Source organism: Bison bison, unplaced genomic scaffold, assembly GCF_000754665.1.
Source record: "Bison bison bison isolate TAMUID 2011002044 unplaced genomic scaffold, Bison_UMD1.0 scf7180017864181, whole genome shotgun sequence".
NCBI classification, from domain to species: Eukaryota; Metazoa; Chordata; class Mammalia; order Artiodactyla; family Bovidae; genus Bison; species Bison bison.
The window spans coordinates 9,398,498-9,416,067 of NW_011494753.1; the positions used below are offsets into that span (position 1 = coordinate 9,398,498).

At 53.0% G+C, this 17,570-nt stretch overlaps 1 protein-coding gene across 5 annotated transcripts in view; it reads right to left on the reverse strand.

The window, feature by feature from the left end:
• Positions 1 to 17,570, reverse strand: part of PML (promyelocytic leukemia) — a 56,208-nt gene that overhangs the window by 7,057 nt on the left and 31,581 nt on the right. The window contains exons 3-9 of one of the 5 annotated variants that reach the window (XM_010843375.1): positions 15,437 to 16,017; positions 13,762 to 13,832; positions 7,794 to 7,913; positions 7,125 to 7,383; positions 5,486 to 5,538; positions 4,514 to 4,812; positions 306 to 859 (exon numbers count right to left, since the gene is read on the reverse strand). In XM_010843375.1, the coding sequence (XP_010841677.1) occupies positions 688 to 859; positions 4,514 to 4,812; positions 5,486 to 5,538; positions 7,125 to 7,383; positions 7,794 to 7,913; positions 13,762 to 13,832; positions 15,437 to 16,017 (1,555 nt within the window). In that variant the 3' untranslated portion in view covers positions 306 to 687. Of the gene's footprint in view, positions 1 to 305; positions 860 to 3,739; positions 4,813 to 5,485; positions 5,539 to 7,124; positions 7,384 to 7,793; positions 7,914 to 13,761; positions 13,833 to 15,436; positions 16,018 to 17,570 lie in introns of those variants that run through there. The other 4 variants (XM_010843374.1, XM_010843373.1, XM_010843372.1 and 1 more) reach the window with 4 other exon arrangements.

Here is a 17,570-nt window from a genome sequence, read left to right on the forward strand (position 1 = left end):
TTTGAACTGTGGTGTTGGAGAAGACTCTTGAGAGTCCCTTGGACTGCAAGGAGATCCAACCAGTCCATTCTGAAGGAGATCAGCCCTGGGATTTCTTTGGAGGGAATGATGCTGAAGCTGAAACTCCAGTACTTTGGCCACCTCATGCGAAGAGTTGACTCATTGGAAAAGACTCTGATGCTGGGAGGGATTGGGGGCAGGAGGAGAAGGGGACGACAGAGGATGAGATGGCTGGATGGCATCACTGACTCGATGGACATGAGTCTGAGTGAACTCTGGGAGTTTGTGATGGACAGTGAGGCCTGGCGTGCTGCAATTCATGGGGTCGCAAAGAGTCGGACACGACTGAGTGACCGAACTGAACTGAACTGAGAGGTCCTTGGCTCCTGAGGAACTTTCTCAGCACTTGAGCTTACAATTGGGATCAGATTGGCCAGACACACGCATGCCTGTATTTTGCAGCCAGAAAACCCTAGCTCTTGCAAAGCCTGAAGGCCCCAGAGATACCGCACATGTTATCTGTTAACCCAGATAATCCCATTAGCCAGCCTGTGGTCCCTACGGCCCTCTGTCTCCTGCTCTGGCCCCTCTGCAGGCTCCAGGGGCCACGGCTCCCATCTCCTCAGCCAAGCACCTGTGTCTTTTTCTGATGTGCACACTCACCAGCATCATGGTCCCTCCCCTGGGTCAGTTGCTCCCCTGGGCCTTCCTTCCACTGCCGGTCACCATGCACTTCTTCTGGGGGCTGCCCCCTCGGCAAGGCCACCTCCTGCTTCCACTTTGTCCTGTTGCTACCAGGAACTGGGGCATCTTCTGTTCCAAGAGTGGGTGAAGACATCTACCTTTTTCTCCTTTGGCTCTGTTGACACAGGGCCCCCAGTAGAGGTGTGGCTGACCCACCTCATTTTTAAGCACAGTCCTCACCCCAGGTCTCCAGCATCAGACCTGGGACTCCCTCTCCACCCCAAGAGTACAGCCCCACTGCCTCTCCCAGCAGGGGCGAGGTCTCTGACAGAACACCCGTGCTGCTCGAGCAGCCTCTCCCCAGCCCTGCCCACCACACCGGATCAGTGCCAGAGCCCTGACATGTCTGGATTCCAGCCACTGACACAGCTGCAGCCCAAGCTGGGGGCTTGCATGCCCTGGTACACTTGGAAAACACAGTATCTTAGCAGGCCACTATTCCACAGGCGACGTAAGAGACGTGAGTTCAACCCCTGGGTGGGGAAGAGCCCCTGGAGAAAGAAATGGCAACCCACTCCAGTATTCTTGCCTGGAGAATCCCATGGACAGAAAAGCCTGGTGAACTACAGTCCATGGGGTCACAAAGAGGTGGATACAACTAAAGCGACTAAGCAGGCATTCCGAAGCTCTCACACAGCGGCAGGACGGATAAAGGCCACAGGGAGGGGAGGACATGGGAGCCGGGAGCATCCTGCAGACATCACCCTGCCCCCTTCTGCTAAGGAACTCTGGGAGCACCAGGGGTCTGGAAGCGGGCATGGCAGGTGGGTGAGAGACGCACCTACTTAGGAGGATCTAATTTGTTTGCTTTGTAAAAAAATTTTTTCCCCAATAAGTTTCAGACTCCCGTAATGGTTAATTTTAAAAACATGTCTGAAGAACGCCCACACAAAAGTAGTGAGCCTCTGGTTCCCTTGCCTCCAGACCTGGTCTCCAAACACGAGCAGCTGTTTCTAATCATTTAATTCTTTGTAACCTGAAATGCACTTCTCCTTCCTGAGTTGATCAACCTCAGATAGCACCTAGTGGCTTCTTGCCTGACAGCTAAGTGCTAGTCTGACCCCACCCCCGCCCCCCGCCACCAAAATATTGCTGGTTTCAGGACTTCCACCTGACTCTCACGAAGTCTGGCCAGATTAACAGCATTCGAATCCTTCTCTTGCTCTTTCTTTCCCAGGCTTCTACTTCCATCCAGGGTTAGCCTTGTTTTAATGTTATCAAGATTATGGGATAGAAAGAAGTAACCAGCTTTCTGAGGAATTTAGAACATGGTAAGATTCACAAAGTGATTGGCTCTGAGGAATAGTGAAAAGGGTAGGGGGAGTCCTGGGCAGCTCTGGGGTCCCACCTTCTGCAACTAGGCAGATGTGTGCAATTTACAGAGAGGACAAGAGGCAAGGTAAGTTTGAGGTTTCTGTGGGGCATCTGAGTGGAGACACTGGGCGGCTGCTATGCGGCTGTGCGCATGGTTGAGATCATGGGGAGAGTGTACAGATTCTAGGAGACGAGATCCCAGAACCTAAGCTGGAAGAACAACATTTAAAAAAACAAAGAGAGCTGAAGGGGGAGTGAGGAGGACCCGCAGAGCTGCAGGAGGAAACCTCCTGAACCCAAGGGAAGCAGAGTGTTGGGGCATTAGGACTGAAGGTGACCACTGGACTCAGAGGCACGGAGGTTACCCTGGAGATGGTGGCAGGGCTCACGGGCATGGTGGGGAAAGGCAGGGGACTGGGGCAAGGAAGGAGCACTGAGGGGGTGAAGGTTGAAGGGTAAATGGTTTGTGTGTGGGGGGTGCATGCAAAGATGGGACTTCTCCAGGGTGCTTAGTTACAGCCCACAGGAAGTGTTTGAAGATGCAAATGAGGATGGGGAGATGGAAGGAGGTTCCCAAGGGGGCAGGAGGGCATGGCCAGGGAGAGGAGGCGTGAGTCCTAGAGGGGGCGTCCTCTAGTCCTAACAGAAGGGATGGGGAGGGATGTGATGGGGTCGGGTCAATCGGTCATCAGAGAGCAAGATGTGGGCCGCTGCTACGCCACCTGTCCTGTGGTCCTCCTAGGGCAGGAGGTTCAGCCACCGGCCAAGAGCGAGGGTGGGGAAGAGGGACCAGGGCTAGGGAAGCAGGGGTGCAGCGAGGTGCCATGGAGGGCAGGGGGCGGGGCATGCCCAGGCAAGAAGCTAAGGAGCCCAGGAGACAAATCATTTATAGCTTTCCTCCCCTCGACTTTTCTCCAACAGAAGTTGGCCTCCAGGTGGCAGTGCAGAGCAGGGGAAACGAGTGCATCCTTCCAGGGCTGTCTTTGGAGGGCAGGCTACCAGAAGCGGGTGGTGGGGAGACAGGGCACCAAGATCCTGGTGGAAGACTGGCTGAAACAGTGGACCTTGCTGGCTGGTGGGCGGGAGGTAATGGCAGAAGGAACTGGGAGGCAAACAGCCCAAGTCCTGGAAGTAACTGACGGAGAGCTCAAGGAAAAGGACGCTATGGTCAGTCTGGGCCAGTCTAGAGAGGGAAGGTTCTCAGTGATGGAGTGGTCTGGGGGCAGGAGGCAAGGGGGGTGGGGTGGCAGCTACAGGGGAATGGGGCAAAGATCCCTGAAAGGTCAAGGAGAGCAGAGGCCAGGGTGGCGCATGTTGAAGTTATCCAGGAAGAAAGCGGGACCCGGGTGGGGAGAGGAGACCTAGGAGGCAGTCTTCCTATACAGTGGGGAGCAGAAGGATGTCTAAGATGAGCTGGGGCAAGTGGGTTCATCTGGAGAGCCCGAGCCTCCGGGGCAGGGAGGACGCTGCCAGGTAGCAGAACCAAAACAGTCCAGGAGGCACAGAAGGCCTGGACCCCACCTCCCACCTCTGATGCTTACACAGGGTATGGAGGAAAGAGGGTCACAGCAGCCCCACAGGTGAACCAAGTGTCCGTGCAGAGGAGACAAAGACCACCAGCCAGGAGGAGCTAGGCCCAGCAGGGTATCTGATGGTCATGGAAGAAGGGTTTGCGAGGGTAATCGTTCAATAAGTGTTTATTGAGCAGCCGCACCTGCCAGGGCCTGGGAGCCACACAGTCCCTGCCCTCATGGGCTTACATCCTGGCAGAGGCCCAGTGGGAAGGCTTGGGGTGGGAGAATGGGGCAGTGGGAGTTGCAAAGGGTGCAAGAAGCTTCATCTTGGGCAGAGACTTGAGGATGTGAGGAATGAGAATATCCTGACTGCGGAGGCCTTAAGCCTCTTTGTTCAGAGGTCCACGGAGCCATTCATTCCCTGCTTCATTCTGTGACAAGACTTTCGGGATGCCAACCTGCCAGTCTCCAGGGCTGCAGAGAAGGGAGGCACTTGGGACTCTCAGAGGCTTGTCTGCGGGGTGTCTGTGCCAGTGGGTGGCCTCTCCAGAGGGTGGGGTGGTAGGAAAGCACTTGGAGAGGCCTCCGGGGGGACCTGGGCTGGGGGATTTTCCATGGGGGCCCTGCCAGAATCCCCAAGGGAGATCACTGGTCCAGGAATCTGGGATGCTCTGCCTCCCCCCATTATTCTCCTGTAAAAGGTGTTACGCTGGGAGATCCCAGGGGAATGAGGAAGGGGAAAGATGTTGAGCCACTGGGACACAGAAGGGAAGGGGTCAAGGGGTCGTGCAGCCAGTTGCACCAGGCGGGGTTGGCTGCCTGCTCTTTGGGGGTGGGTGGGATCCTCCTGGGGATTGGCAGGTTGGCTGGGAGGCCCAGTGGTGGCCAGGGTGGTGGCTTGACCCATGGAGGGAGGCCAAGTGCACGTGTGGGCACCATACGTTTTGAGCGGCAGGTGAAAGGTGCTTCGAGGGCGCAGGGCTCTTTGTGCCCCGCGTGACAGGAAGCTGATCCCACGGTGGACGGCGGCTTGCTCCTGGTGACCGGCAGGCTGGCTGGGACTCTCAGCGTCGGGGATGGCAGCTTGCTCGGCAGGATGGTGGGGAGGCCAAGCCGGGGGGCGGCATGTGCCGTGGGACAGACGAGAGGCCTGGAGGGAGTGGGACGCTCGGCGAGCTCTCAGCGGGGGGTGGACGGACGAGGAAGGAGGCAGGACGGCGGTCTCAGTGGGCTCCGCACGCTTTCCAACACAGAACCTCAGACTGAGGGCTGGCAGGGGCCTCAGGGGCCACCCAGTCCAGCCTTCCACTCTAATTCCGATCCTTTTCACCCCTGGGCAGGTGACAGCCCGGCCTCTATGAACCGCTATGAACAAACCTCCGGGGACAGGAGGGTCACAACCCATGCAGCCACTTGTCCCACTGTGGGATGGCTTTAAAGAAAGTTCTTGTTTACATGGAGTCACAATATGCTAGTCTGGGCCCTGCGTGGTGCTGCCCTGCGCCCTCACACCCCCACGTGGCCCTGCATCGCTGACGTTAACCGGGGAGCTGGTGTGGGTCCGCCCTCCTCACTGAGACTTAGGAGGGCAGAAAATTCATAAGGAAGGTGCAGACACAGGCATTGGCTAGTCCAGAAAAGACACAGGGCTCTGAAGGGAAGCCCTGTCCAGGTCTTCAGAAAGAATACATGTGATTACTGACGGCTCCTACCCTGGTACGATGGGAGGGCCGGGGCGATCCAGGCCACAGCTGGCAATTGGAGACTAACCTCCAGACAGCTCAGGACTCCCTGCCTCGCTGATAAATCCCCTGGGTGCGAGGTGAGTCTGAGAGTCATCTGCTGGGGCTGTGGCCCCGGGGACCTGGAATGGGCGGAGGCAGTGTCCTGGGCCGGACTTCTGAGCCACTCACCGGGTTCTCAGCATCTGAGTCTTCCGAGCTGCTGATCACCACGACGCGCTCCTCTGAAACGGAGCAGGGGAAATGGGGTTAGGTCCTGCCAGGGCTGCTCATGGACGGAGCCCAGGGTGTGCTCCTGTGGGAATCCTTGCAGGCCAGTGGGCTGGGTGGGTGACATGTGCCCTGAAAGGGGGCTGTCAACATTCAGCGTGCGTGCCAGCATGGATCTGCCTCTTTAGTCGCTCATTTATGTCCGACTCTTTGCAACCCTGTGGACTGTAGCCCGCCAGGCCAGTGGAATTCTCCAGGCAAGAATCCTGGAGTGGGTTGCCGTGCCTTCTTTCAGGGGACCCCCAATGCAGGGATCGAACCCGCCTCTCTGACATCTACCTGTGTTGGCAGGCGGGTTCTTTACCACTGGGCCACCTGGGAAGCCAGGATCTGCCTGTATGGAGGGGTTACTCAAGGTGGCTTTCCATCACTGCCTGCTATGCCTTGTCTGTGAAGACTTAATTCAGCTGCTGGCCCTGGAATGATTCAGAACTGACTACCCGTGGAGGGGGTGTGACAAATACCACCTGGTTTGGAACCTTTGGCCATCCTAAAGCAGCACACTGGTTGTTCCGATTCTCAGCTCTGTGAGCCGAGATGTTTCAGTTAAAAGATACTTTAGGTTTACAAAACCTTCTGATTACCAATAGCATTTGTGAGCAAGGATTCTCCATTGGGGCTGAGTGTATGGCCAGGGTCAGGGGTCAGTGTAGGACCTAGAATGAAAACAAAGCTGGACACTGGGTAAAACAGCTCCAGGAAGAACTGTCTTGAACATTCCAGGATTCTGTGTGTTGACCTCCACTTACATGAAAGGACTCCCTGTCTGGCAGTGGCCATAAAAGATACCTTGAACAAGCGAGATACTTTAGGTGGATGGCCTTTGTAAAAAAATTTGGGAACCGATGGGTATGGACTTTACCCAAGTCTTCTCTGAGCATGTGCTAGACACCCACCAACAAACATTGTTTGGGGAGACTCATCCTGTGCAGAGGCATGGTACTGGGTTCAAAAAGGGTGTGTCAGGGGAAGGAGCTAAGGAAATGTGTTCCCCAGGCCATCATGCTCCCTACATGGGCATCCCAGCAAAGCATGGGCTAAACCATCCACTCTCGTGCCACCCCTCCCCGCCCCCAGACAAACCCTGGGCTTGCCCTTCCCCATTTGGTGGCAGCTGAGGGCAAGATGGAGAAGGCGATGGCACCCCACTCCAGTACTCTTGCCTGGAAAATCCCATGGGCGGAGGAGCCTGGTGGGCTGCAGTCCATGGGGTCCCGAAAAGTCAGACACGACTGAGTGACTTCACTTTCACTTTTCACTTTCATGCATTGGAGAAGGCAATGGCAACCCACTCCAGTGTTCTTGCCTGGAGAATCCCAGGGACAGGGGAGCCTGGCGGGCTGCCACCTATGAGGTCGCACAGAGTCGGACACGACTGAAGTGACTTAGCAGCAGCAGCAGCAGAGGGCAAGACACACAGGGTATGCTGCTTGCCTTGGGCTTCCTGGGAAGGGCGTCAGGATGCAGAGGAGGGGTCCCACCCAGCCCCTGGAAGACAGCATGCAGGCCTCAGCCCATCCTGCCCATCCCCACTCCCTACCTGTCTCTGCAGGGTCGCCGGTTTGATGGTTGCTCTCGGGCAGGGAGAGCTCATCTCTTATGATGGGGCTCTTGGGGCTGGGGGGCCCATCCAGGTGGGGTGGCGAGACTGCTCTGGAGGTGCTGGGCCTGGGCTGCTCAGGGGAGCTCCAAGCCAACCTAGACTCTTCCCCCTCCTCAGACTCCATCTTGACGGCCTTCCGGGGGCACTCGGTCTGGCAGGCCTTCCTCTTCTGCGGTGTGGCCGTGTTGGTGCCCTCCTGTGCAGTGGGGTGTCACAGGGCAGGGTCAGGAGCCTCCAGGGGACTGGGGCAGTGGGCAGAGACCCAGACCTGAGTGGTAGGAATCTGTTCCCCGCCCCATGCCCTTTGCTCCTGCTGTCCCCTTTGCTACCTGCCATGAAGATCACACCTCTCTACACAGAGGCTCTCCCAGGTCAGCAGGCACACTGGCCCCGCTGGTGACCACTGACCACCGATCTCTGCTGGCTTCTGACTGCCATGGGAGGGGCTCCTGCTTGGAGGGAGGCTTCCTAACACGGCAACCAAGAGCTGGGAGAGCACAGAGTAAGTGCCTATTGAGGTCTGGGTTCTCACTTCCATTCCACCTCTTACCACCTAGTGGGATCTGGGCCCTGGGAAGGGGAGGCGAGGGCTGGGGAATATCTTACTTCTCTGAGGGAGGAGTCTTGGATGGAGAAGGCGTACACTGGCACAGGGTGTGCCCCTGGCACCGGCTGTACCACGGCCAATCCTGAGGCTTGCATCTGGTCCCTCGGCACCTCCTCTGGCTGCAAAGTTGGGAAACAAAAGTAGTCAGAAATGACCAGGCAGGGGACTTCCCTGGTGGTCAGGTGGGTAAGTCCCTGCACTCCCAATGCAGGGGGCTCAGGTCTGATCCTGGTTGGGGAGCTAGATCTCACATGCCGAAACTAAAGAGCACGTTGCCTCAACTAAGGCCCAGTGCAGCCAAATGAATAAATATAAAAAACAAAAATGACCAGGCAGTATGACCAGCCAGGTCCCCTGGTGTGGGGTCAGCTCAGTCTCCAAGGCCTCACCTAGACATAAGAGCTGGCTCCTGGTCCAATACCCAGAGCCCACTGGGGACCAGAAGTCTTCCTTGCAGCCTCCATGACTTCACCTTCTGGCAACCTTAAGGTGCTGGCATCCCAGGGACTACGTAAATGCCTGTGCATCCTAATGGTGCCAGAAGATGACCTTAGGGATCACACTGCCCAACACCTCAAGGCTTGCTTGACCTCTACTTAGACCCAGTCTAGACAACTCCAGGGCTTCCCTGGTGGCTCAGACAGTAAAGAATCCACCTGTAATATGGGAGACCTGGGTTCAATCCCTGGGTTGAGATGATCCCCTGGAAGAGGGCATAGCAACCCACTCCAGTATTCTTGCCTGGAGAATCCTCATGGACAGAGGAGCCTGGCAGGCTACGGTCCACGGCACTGCAGAGTCAGACATGACTGAGTGACTAAGCAGAGACCAGCACAGACAACCCTAGGGACAAAGTGGTGGTGGTGGTCCCTATAATGGTAGGTAGTAGCTCCTCTCTAGCTGCAAATTCATCATAGGGAGGGGACCCTTCCACTGAGCTGACATTGCCCCCTGCCCCATCACCTGTTCACAATAGCCCAAGGGTGGAAGCAGCCCAAACGTCAGCTGATAAAGAGATAAAACATAGGGTAGCCATTCAGGAGAATGCTATTCAGCCATAGAAAGGAATGAAGTTCTGACCACACAAGGTGGATGAACGTTAAACACATCATGCTAAGTGGACAGCTAGCCACAGAAGAATGCATATTGTATGATTCCATTTATCCGAAATATCCAGAAGTGCCAACTGCAGAGACAGCAGACTGCAGGTTGCCGAGGGTTGGGGGAGGTAAAGTGAGGAGTGACTGCTCCGTGTATACAGGCTTTCCTTTTGGGGAAATGAAAGTACAGGAACTATAGTCTGGGACAGTTACACCAGACTGTGAGTGCACTGAATGTCACTGCATGGTACACTTTAAAATAGAGAATTTTACAATGAAATTAGTTTAAAAAAAAGGAGGTGGTACTATGATTATTGCCCATCTACAGAGAAGGAAACCAAGGCACAGAGAGGCGAAGTGATTTCCTAAGGTCATATACCTAATAAGGGCCTGGACCAGGGGCTCGAAACTAGTGTTATTTTTAATTTTTAAAAAATTTGTTTATTTTTGGCTGCATTGGATCTTTGTTGCTTTGTGCGGGCTTTCTCTAGTTGTGGCAAGAGGGGGTTACTCTCCAGTTGCGGTGTGAGGGCTTCTCAGAGCACAGGCTCTAGGCGCATGGGCGCAGTAGTCACGGCGTGTGGGCTGAGTTGCTCTGCGGCATGTGGAATCTTCCTGGACCAGGGATTGAACCCACGTCCCCTGCACCGGTAGGCAGATTCTTATCCTCTGCTCCACCAGGGAAGTCCGAATCCAGTGCTTTTGAAATGCAGGTTCCCTTTCTGCGCCTGAGTATGCTCCCTTTTCTTCACTCACTGTCTCCTTTATGTCCCTCTGCACCATTTTTCCCTATCGTGGGAAACTCAAGAGTAAGCTGGAGCTTTTGCTGAAATGGTGTTTGTGATGTGGCAAGCATCCCTCTGCAATGAGAGGCCCAGATTCCGGGGCTCAGTCCAGGGGCCCCGGCCTGCCCCTCCTGCCTCCAATCCTGACTCCTTGGCATCTCACACTCCCTGTGCACTCAGCGGATGAGGGTCCATCCGGAGCCCGAGATCCATCCACACAGCTGGAGGGGGCTCTTGGCTAAGCTGAGCTGCATCAGAAAATCCAGGCACTGGGCTGTAAGAGGGTGAGGTCAGGAATGTGCTTTCCTCACGGGGACAGGCTCTGTCTGCTCCCAAGCGGTGGGGCACATGGTCCAGCGCACCCTCACAGGGTGAACAGCAGGGCTTACCTGGCCAAGCCCGGGCAGGGGAAGGCGGGGAAGCCCGGCACGACAGGCCGTGTGCTGGGGACCAGGACCCTGAGGTGGATGTCAAGTGCATTCATATCAAATGTGGGTTCCCAAATCATGGACTATCATGGACTGATTTCCTTCCCTCCTTCCCGGTTTTCTCAACATCTTCACAAAAAGAGAGGAGAGCATTCTCTCTGAATCAGAGTGGACCTGTTTGGGGTGGAGGTTGTGGGGAGGGGGGTTGTGGTGGTAGGGGAGGGTGTTGTGTGGGAGGAGGGGATAATCTGGCAGGTCATTTTCTCCCAGGCCTCTTGGAAAAATAAACAATCTCCAGGGTATTCTCTGTGCCAGTGTTTTACAAATTGCAGTTGTGACTCATGACTGGATCACGGCAGCAAAGTCATGACTAGCATTTTTTGTATTACATAGAATACTACAGAACAGAAAAATCTTATACATTCCACATTTATAAGTGTAATTTATTGCATAAAGCTTCTGTTTTAGCTATAGGTATGTGCATGTGTATACACCAGTAGATTAGATGTAAAATATATCTTTTACAGTGGGTGCTGGTCAAAAAGTTTAAACCACTCCACAGTCATTAAGATGGCCACTACTTAAAAAAAAAGTGTGAATGAGAATGTGGAGAAACTGGAACCGCTGTGGACTGTGCAGCCACTATGGAAAATTTTATGGTGATTCCTCAAAAATTAAAAACAGAATTACAATATAATTCAGCAATTCCACTTCCAGGCAAATATATGTTATATGTATTTGATCACCATTAATGGGGACTTTACTGGTGGTCCAGTGGTTAAGAATCAGCCTTCTAATGCAGGGGACCTGGGTTCAATCTCTGGTCCAGAAAGATTCCATAGGCTGAGGGGCAGCTAAGTTTGTGTGCCACAACCACTAAGCTTGCGTTCTAAGAGCCTGTGCTCTGCAACGAGAAGCCCCTACATTGAGAAGCATGTACGCCGCAACCAGAGAGGAGCCCCTACTTGCTGCAACTAGAAAAAGCTCCAGTGAGCAATGAAGACCCAGTGCAGCCAGAAAATAAATAAACTTTTTTTAAAAATGAAAAGAGTTCGAAAGGTCTTCGTCTGCCTGTCTGTGTGTGTCTCTGAAAACTGCTGACATGTAAGAGAACCTCTTTCCACGTGGGCTGTGAACTCCCCAAAGGCAGGGCTGGGGTCCTCTCAGCCTCTGCCCCATCTTCCTGACACCCCCTACCCATGTTAATGAAGCAGAGACACACATGAGAGCTCATTAAAGAAAAAAAAAATCATCATGACTGATTCATAGTTATTTTACAGTTTTAAAACAATTTATTTTTTCCATTAAAGTATTGTGACATCATTACAAAAAGAACCAAGGGAGAGAGAGGAAGGACAATGTCCGAGGTGCTGTCCTACCCAAGCGCTCCTAGTTAATTACACCAGTTGGTATTTATCATCCTCTCCACCTAGGCATGGGGTGGGGATTAAAATAAATTCCTAAGGCAGGAATGTGGGTCGAAGCGGTGCTTCTCTCCTGGCACAGCCGGACCATGCCTGCCCCCCTCAAGCAGCCGCACCTGTCCTTTGCACTCATGGTGTATGACCCACTTCCATTCCCCAGCTCCATCCATCCCCACCCCAAGCCTATTACCAAAGTGAAAGCAAGAGAGTCTGCACAGAGCATTCTTCTGATGCTCCAAGTTCAACCTGCTTAGTAACTGGCGGTGAGAGGGCACAAGATGAGACCCAGAAAAATGCCCAGACCTTCTTCACACAAGACAACATAGGCTGTCTTGCTGTTCATTAACTAACGACTGGCACCTGGAAGCCAGAGCAGTCTGTGGCCCTGGGGCACTTTTCACCACCATTCATAACTTCTTTGAAGACTTTTTTTCATTCTAGCATTGTCTATCATATCAAAATAACCTAAAAGCCAAGGAACTGGCTAAATAAATCACGCTACACCTATTTTAGCATGGACCACTATGCAGATGTAAAAAGGCATCAGGAAGCTCCCTGCCTACTGATGAGATAAGAATTCCCAATAGTACTGTGCCCTAGGCATAGTATATATGCGGCACTGTGCTACCTTTGTCCAAAAAAAAAAAGCAAATATATAGTCATATTTGCTTGTAACTACATAAAGAAATTCTGGAAGGATATATAAGAAATAAATAAAGATATATAGGTAGGCCTTTGCTGGTGGCTCAGTGGTAAAGAATCAGCTTCTCAATGCAGGAGATGCAGGCCTGATCCCTGGGTTGGGAAGATTCCCTGGAGAAGGTAGACAATCCACTCTAGTATTCTTGCCTGGGAAATCTCATGGACAGAGGAGCCTGGCAGGCTACAGTTTATGGGGTTGCAAGAGTGGACACAATTCAGTGACTAAACAACAATATGGGTGTAAACACTGGTCAGATGGGGGACAAGGTGGGAGGAAGACATTATCACTTTCTAGGTTTTTATTACAATTTCTGACCATGCGATTGTATTACTTGTCCTAAATATCCAGAATTAAATGTCCTTTTAAAATTCTATATGTGTGTATATGGGAATGCAGTACCCAAGACAGTTGGGAACTGGCTTGATGTCCTGCCGTTAGCATTAGCATGCTGTGTGGCCTTGGGTTAAGTCACACCCTCTCTTGGGGTCTTAGCTTCATCCTCTATACAAGAGCAGGTCAGACTCCAAGATTTCTTCTAACTCTAAAGCTCTCAGATCCTAAGTTCTGCCTCCTACAGGAAGCCTCTTCTGATTGCCTCAACCTACAGCAATTTCTGTCTCCTACGGGCCACGCCATGGAAAAGCTAGAAAGGCTGGCTGCCCTCACCAGAAGACCTGCTTTCCATGGAGGACCAGTCAATCCTGGGCCCAGCTCCTTGACAGGCACACACACCTGGATGACCAGGATGGGGAGCAGACCAGGTGCCCGATCCAGCGAGGAATTGAAAAAGCTTATCCTGGGAGAGAGGAGAAATGCATGCAAGTAGCCAAGAGGACAGGTTAACAGGATGCCACTGCATTTGCACCCAGGGATATGTTCTAAGAGCACTGCAGAGATGGGAGTGGCTCAAGCCTCAAGAATGAGCAAGCTTCCTGTCCCTGGAGGTATGTGCATGGTGGCTGGACAGTCACAGGTCAGTGGTGCTGCAGAGGGAATGACCACATGAGAGGGAGTGCAGGCGCTTTCCAACCCTGAATACTATGGCTCTCAGGACTGTGATGGCCCTGAAATCACATCGATGGAGCCCAGGCTGCTGTGATCACTGCCTGACTCCTGGCCTCATTCTCCATTCCTCTCCAGAACCCTATGTGGGGGAAGGGCCACATATCTGGAGTGGGGCGCACAGAGGGGAGGGTCATCTGCCATGTCTATCAAGGGCCTGCCTGCCAGGGACCACTGCTTTATCTCCTGTCCATCGCTGGGCCTAACACCTCCTGGAGACTTACTATGACATCAAGACCTACGATGGCACTTAGGAGCCCAGAGCCAGCCAGCCCTTCCTCTGCCCCCTCCCACTGAAGGCTCCAGTCCAGGCCCTGCTGTCATTCTCTCAGTTGCTCCCTCTCCTCTGTCACCTGCAGACACGGGGACAGCAAGACTCAGTTTCCTTTCCAACAGAGGGGAGCTCCCAACCCACCCGGCCTGCAGGATGGACCACCTCCCCTTCAAACCTCAAGTCCATCTCACCGGGTCAGTGCCACAGGTGTCTCTGGGAGTGCTGGCAGCTTCTGGGCTGGCTCTCCTGGATAGAGCTGCATCTGGAGAACACAGAGAAGGTCATGGGCAGGTCAGGGACATCCCTGGTGAGATGCATCCTGTCTTAGGACAGTGACAAAGAAAACATTCCTGTTGCTTTTCCTGGAGACCCCTTTTCCAGGGCCTCTGGCAGCTCCATGGAGTGGCTGTAGTTGGAAAGAAAGCTCCCTGATTGCAGTGGGCATGAACTCACCTAGAAGGAAGAGAGAGGTGGCATGGGAGAGTGCTTGCCTTTGGCTCCAGACCCCAAGCACAGCTCTCTCCAACTTGGGGCTGTCACCAAGGCAAAGCATGGACAATCCTAACAGCGTTACTGCTCACCGATTTCTCTGCACACTGAGAGCTCCATGACACTCTTCTGACCTGTGGCCCATTTTTATTAAATCTAAATCTCTCATGCTGGAAGATAAAATAACTCCTTTCTCTGCCACCACCGAGGCAAGCTGTTTAAACTCTATGGAGGTTGTTTCCTGTACATGCGGTAATAGTTACCGCCTAGGCAGAGAAGGCGCATGTCCATGCTAGGACTGCATTTTGATGAATCCACATCCACTAGCTCCGAGGACAGGAGTGGGCAGGTCTCCATCACTGCCATCTGCCCAAGAACCTTCAGATTCTGAGGCTTCCCTCCCCTTTCTCAGTGAAAGGGCATCCTCACACCAGAGCCGGAGATTTTGTCAAAGAGCCATTTCAGCCTCCCCACCTCGGAGGCCCTCCTGTGCAGCCCGTGTCTCTTGGAAGCCTCTGTGCTGCCTCCAGCGTCTAGAAAGCTGCTGTAACTCCTGGATTTGGGCTACAGAGCCAAGCACTCTCATTCTCCAGCCACATGACGTGCCCTAACCTTGTCTCCCATTTGGACTGGACAACTCCAGGTCAGAAACTGGTCCTGTCTCCCCACTTCCCCAGTGCCCAGGCAGGGCCCACAAAGGTAGGCAGCTAGTCCAGATGGCAGGCCATCCGAGGGGCAAAAGATCCCCTCCACTGAGCCTGGTTTTGGGTAAGCACCCAACCAGGGGATGGGGGTGGGGGGCAGGAGCGGTGGTGGTGGTAGTGGTAGTGGTCGGTCCCTCTGGGCTAAAATGATACAGGGTACGGTTCTCAGCTTTATAGTTTCTTAAGTCCCTTGAGGGGCTTCCCCCAGTGGCTCAAGCGGTAAGGAATTTGCTTGCAATGCAGGATACCGGGGTTCAATCCCGGGGTCGGGAAGATTCCCTGGAGAAGGAACTGGCAACCTATTCCAGTCCCTCTTGCCTGGAGAATTCCATGGACAGAGGAACCTGGTGGGCTACAGTTCATGGGACCACAGAGTTGGACACAACCGAGTGACTTTCAACTTCCTTAAGAGTCACAAGATCACAACTAATACTTAGGGTCTTGTAAATTAGTCAGAGGTGACCCTTCTGGGTGGCTGCAAGCTTCCGCTCCCCCAGACTTATCCTGCTCTTGTAACCTACGATGTGATCAAACCCAAGAGACTTAATAAAACCCCCAGTTTCCTCTTATGTCACATGGGGCTGATCTTTTCCACCTGCCTTTCCCCAGGGGCAGTAGCAGGCCCAAGCCCTCCCAGGGTAAACAGGCCAGCCATGAGGTGATGGTGGCTTACCTGTACCCCGGGTGATGCAAGAGACGAGGTCCTGCAGGCGCACCCTGAATTCGTCGAAGCTGTCTGTGTGCACGGTGGCTCGCAGGCTCTGGGGCTCCTCCTGGCGCAGCTGGTGGAGTGCCTTGCGCAGGAAGTCATGCATGTCCAGCACCTCCTGATCTGAGGCGTAGAGTTTCATCCTCTGCACCAGCACGCTGCCCATACGGATCCGCTGCAGTACGGCATCCAGCCGGCCCAGCTGGCCCGCTATCTCTTCATAGTCGCGCTGGTACCGCGCACCCACGCCTTGCAGCAGCTCACGCTCCTGCTCTAGCACGTGCGCTACCACCTCGCGCACTCGCTCACGGATGAACTCCTCAGTGTCGGCGCGTACGCGGCCCAGCTGGCTGATGGCAGAGCGCATCTGCGCCTGCGCTGCCCCAAAGGTGCGGTCCTGCTCCTGCAGGTCCTGGGTCATGGTGTCCAGCTCATCCTGCCGCTGCTGGATCTCCATGCTGATGTCACACTTGAGCTCGCTGTGGCCCCTATCCAGGAGCGCGCAGGAGCAGCACAAGGGCTTGGAGCAGCCTCGGCAGTAGATGCTGTGGACACAGAAGGTTGGGCTGATTTAGGGCATTCCTGCTTTCTTTTTCTCTTTAAATGTTCTTTATTAAATGCCTCTTCAAAACAGTTACAAAACTTTGAATCCTGGTATGTTTCTACATCTGTGCTTTTCTCAGTTCAGTGTTTCTGGTTATGGTGATAGTATCCAAACTACTAATAAAACTTATTGGAACATAAAAAAGTTACTAAAGTAGCAATAGCTAGCCTCCATCCGTGAAATACTGTATATTAACACATATACGTAATTTAGAAAGACAGTAACAAAGATCCTACATGCAGGGCAGCAAAAGGGGCACAGATGTAAAGAACAGACTTTTGGACTCTATGGGAGAAGGCGAGGGTGGGATGATTTGAGAGAATAGCATCGAAATGTGTACATTCCCATATGTAAAACATGACCAGTGCAAGTTTGATGCGTGAAGCAGGGTACCCAAAGTTAGTGCTCTGGGACAACCCAAAGGGATAGGGTGGGGAGGGAGATGGGAGGGGGTTTCAGGATGGGGGGACACATGTATACCCGTGGCTGATTCATGTCGATGTATGGCAAAAATCATCACAATATTGTAAAGTAATTATCCTCCAATTAAATAAATCTTTTTTTTTTTTTTTTAAGCAGAGTTAATCATCATCAGAAGCACCCAGCACTTCTGAATTTCTTTTCTCCACCTCAGAGGCAACCAGGAGAGCATCCTTCACACCTCTGGCTCTTCAAACCACTTCACATAAATATTCACACTCTTCTGCTGCTGCTGCTGCTGCTGCTAAGTCGCTTCAGTCGTCCGACTCTGTGCGACCCCATAGACTGCTAGCAGAATTCTAAGGACTTGATACATTTCATCCCACTTAATCCTCGGTAGAGTTTCTTAAGAGAACTATTATTATCCTCACTTCACAGATAGAAGAAATCAAGATGTTCAGAGGTTAAATAACTGACTCATACCTACAGCAATTTTGGGCAGGCTGATTTTTTTGTTTTTTTGTTTTTTAAATCAGATCATGCTAAACGATTATTTTGTAACTTCCTTCTCTAATTTAACTTTTGTTCAGGACACTCCCCATCTAGGTCTACAAGCATTATCTTCAGTTCAGTTCAGTCGCTCAGTTGTGTCCTACTCTTTGCAACCCCATAAACCGCAGCACCCCACGCCTCCCTGTCCATCACCAACTCCCGGAGTCCACCCAAACCCATGTCCATTGAGTCGGTGACGCCATCCAACCATCTCATCCTCTGTCGTCCCCTTCTCCTCCTGCCCTCAGTCTTTCCCAGCATCAGGGTCTTTTCCAATGAGTCAGCTCTTCGCATCAGGTGGCCAAAGTATTGGAGTTTCAGCTTCAACATCAGTCCCACCAATGAACACCCAGGACTGATCTCCTTTAGGATGGACTAATGTATTCTTTAATAGCTCCATTACATTCCAGATGGACCACACTGACTCAGTCATTGTATTAATAATGCACTGGACCACTTTAGTGGAAGACAGTTTTTCCACAGGGTGCGTGGGCGGGGTGTGTGCAGGGGAGGGGGAGGGGT